Source organism: Ylistrum balloti, unplaced genomic scaffold, assembly GCF_031769215.1.
Source record: "Ylistrum balloti isolate Yb309-2 unplaced genomic scaffold, AGI_CSIRO_Ybal_v1 Utg370928, whole genome shotgun sequence".
In the NCBI taxonomy this organism is placed as follows: domain Eukaryota; kingdom Metazoa; phylum Mollusca; class Bivalvia; order Pectinida; family Pectinidae; genus Ylistrum; species Ylistrum balloti.
This window is the reverse complement of record NW_026782525.1, coordinates 42,809-46,403: the sequence shown is the minus strand read 5'-3', so window position 1 is coordinate 46,403 and position 3,595 is coordinate 42,809. Positions and strand designations below refer to the sequence as shown.

Sequence of the window (3,595 nt, the reverse complement as noted above, 5' to 3'; positions counted from 1 at the left end):
CAGCCTTAGTATCCCTAACTAGTACACTCGCGTGTTAGTAACAGTTTATAACCCAGCCTTAGTATCCCTAACTAGTTCATTCGCTTGAAATATCAACTCTGTCTACATTTAACACAGGACTTAAAATCAACGAAATAAATAATTTCTAATAACTTTAAACAGATGAAAAGATATAAAGTGAGTCAATAACACACCCTCAGAACATTGATAATATACATACGTAAGAATTGTGACCCATGATTTCCTTTTTCAAGCTCATGCGTCATCGAAACCACTCCAGCCGTCTAAGAATTATGAGAGTACCGCAATGCACTGTGGGAGATATTGGTATTTTCCAAGGTCCTTCAACCAAAACCAGGAAGAAAAACATTATATGTAATGATATATAACACACTAACAAAGATCTAAACGGGATATACCAGTGTGACTAGAAAGACTGTTACACGTCTGGATAATGAAGGACACCGTTGCATAGTTCCATGTGTTCTAGAAATATTGTGTTGGATTTGGATGAAATCCTAAGTTATACCGGTACGGAATAAAAGTAACGGAATCCGACTGTAAAGGCTTAAATATGTACAGGTTTAGTAGGCGCGTCTAAATGTTCAGGTTAAAGTAGACGTTAGATATTTCTGCTTAGATATTCATATCATTTGATTCTTTTATTTAACGAAACAAGAATTAAAAAAAAGTGAGATGAGAAAACTGATAAATGTAGATCGTGCAAACGATTCCGATATTAGTATTTTCTTATCAGTTTCGATAATTCATTGTCTAAAGTTCAATCTCAAATCCGCAGATATACATATTTCCTGTCTAATTATCAAAAAATGAATAAAATGGAAATGCTCATACAGGTAGGAATCTTCACATGTTTCTGAGAATTCTGTGAAAAAGATTAAAATAGCAGGGACATAATTGGAGACATAACATGGCATGTTTGGCACATTTAGTCAGTAAGAATGGGGGCGTATGTTTATTTAAATAACCCAACGTCGTTCACATTTTATTTTTTGTTTCATTTTTAGAGAAAATATAAATCAATAGTATCTTGAGTAACTTTTTGTCACACTAGAATTTCATATTTGTAGAGTGTCGTTTCTGAGATGTCGGACCAGGCAGAGTTGTATGAGAAATCATGGATTCTACATCGAATCCTGGACGAGTTTATAGGGAACAAGGAGACTGTGGCCGTCAAGAGAAAATTGTTGATGTTGGATGAACTTTTCACGAACAGTACAAAAGACGTCATGAAAAAGTTTCACATCGGAAGTAGTTGTGACGGCCTACCGTTGTTAGGCTCGGACGGGGATTTGATGTATATGGACAGTGAAGTGATTGTAATAGGACCAGACCTGGACATGCGTACCACACCAGACAGCTCAGTTCTGATGATGAGGGATGCTAACAGTCGTCCTGGCTATGTAACCTTGGAACTTGTTCACTTTGGATACATGTGTATGGAGTCTTTGATGAAATCCATTGTACCAGTAGGAGATTCAAATTTCATATCAAGTGAAATATATTCACGGAATATGACAGATATAATTGGTAAAATAGCACGGATGGAACTATCCACCCGTGGACCAGCTAGTTCTTTGATGCGAGAACAAAGCGATTTTGACCATGACGAAGATTTTGTCGTTTCCTTCCCGTGTAGCAGTTGGCCACGACAGGCCAATGAATGGATCCATAGACTTCGACTGCATGACTGGCCAAGCGAAACCTTGCGTGATCAAATCATAAAAGGTGGCTGTCATCTGGTTCCTGTGGGAGATAAAACATCTGATAACCCATTCCTACAATGGAGGATTTCGTTTACAATTGCTGAAAGAAAACTCCTCTACTCTCTCACTCGTGTCCAATTTTTAGTCTATGGATTGCTGAAGTACTTTCTCAAACAAATATCGAACACGGTGAGTAACATTTTGGGGGAAGCAGATCTGATCTCGTCCTATATAATCAAAACAATCCTCTTCCACACCTTAGAAAGCACACCTCAATCATTATGGCAGGAGAAAAATACCTTTCTTTGTTTCATGTTGTGTTTCACGACTTTGATCTCATGGTTGAAGGTAGGATACTGTCCAAATTACTTCGTCAATACAAACAATATGTTCCTTGGCAAATTTCAAGGCGAAAGAAAACAAAAACTCCTTCAATGTCTCATTGGTCTGCATGATATGAAATGGGGATGCCTTTCAGTTGGGACATTTATACAGCCCACTATTGGAACTCTTATTGATGGTGTATGGAACAGAGAGTTGGCATTGGCGCCACCTAGACCATCACAATTAGAGGCTGAAAGGGACATGTACATATTCCTCGATACTTTTGTATATCGTCATAACTTTGATTCCTTCCCAGTCACAATGACACTCCTTTGTAATTCAAACACAGACTTGGAGGAATTCGTTGGTTACTTTACTACTTTGAAAGGACTGGCACATACAGGAATGATAATTTTTGGAAAACAGAATTCTTCAAGAGGAAATAAACAGAGATATAAATATCTTAGGAAATGCAAGAACTTTCTGAAACCGCTTGCATCTTTGTGTACAAGTCCAGGACTACTGACGCTGGCAACATATCACTATCAGACTGGGAATTACGTGAAAACACTGGAATTGTGTGGACAAATGATTTCATCATCTCAAATGTATGTTGGTGATATGTTCATAACATGTGAGAGGAAAAACATGTATGAACATCTCTGGTGCGGTCAAGGACACAGTTTATATTACAAATGTCGGGAGGCATGTGTGTCAGATATGACATTAGAATACGACTGTTCACAGTTCTGTCCACCACAGTTACACCTATATTTCCAAGACTCTGGAGTAACACATTTGTCCATACCTCCGCTTCCTTACGCGCTATTCCTGTCGTTTCTTTGTTATCTCGAACTCGGCGACACCAGGAGACGTGATGCAGCATTAATTCACCTTCGAACCGTGAAGGACGACGAGGACCAGGGAAGTGGTAAACACTTGATAGTCCACAAACTGTTAAGGATCTGTTATGAAATGGTTGGGGATATACCTCGCGCTTATTGGGAATACAGGAACTCCCTTGGTGGTCATGGACCCCTCTAACTGCTTAATCCAGCCATGACGAGAATAGATCAGCTGCTACGTTCACAATAAGACAGCCAGGTTCTGTATTAAAATGACGAGAATATGCTTCATCTACAAAATTAATATTTATAGGACTTTCCATGAATCGAAATTAATCCTAACTTTTGTGCGCTGTTGGCAGCCAATATATTTCATGATACATTATAACGGGAAAATGTATTAAAGATTCATCATTTTCGTGTACCCGACAATGTCTTTGTTTACATGTCATACAAATATAACATCCTTCGTTGTCACTACTCCAGCACTTCTTAGATATCGTAGAATTAGGTCGATGTGACCTAGATTTACATGTTGGAACAATCAATAAAACAATGGAGTCAATTTTCGAAGGTGTCCATGTTTACAATCTTACTTTGTTGTTATCGATCATGGATAATCAATTTTCGCCTTTTACCAGTTGACTGTTCTGTCTGTATTGTAGTGGGACATTTGTTGTTCTGTTTTGTTTCAAATCA

At 38.2% G+C, this 3,595-nt stretch overlaps 1 protein-coding gene across 1 annotated transcript; it reads left to right on the top strand.

Annotated features, from left to right (window-relative positions):
- Window positions 1-504: 504 nt before the first annotated feature.
- LOC132559524 (uncharacterized) lies at window positions 505-3,095 on the top strand. Its single transcript, XM_060224151.1, has 2 exons — window positions 505-531; window positions 1,092-3,095. Exon 2 carries the CDS (start codon window positions 1,107-1,109, stop codon window positions 3,093-3,095), a length of 1,989 nt encoding a protein of 662 aa, XP_060080134.1. The 5' UTR covers window positions 505-531; window positions 1,092-1,106.
- The last annotated feature ends 500 nt before the right edge of the window (window positions 3,096-3,595 follow it).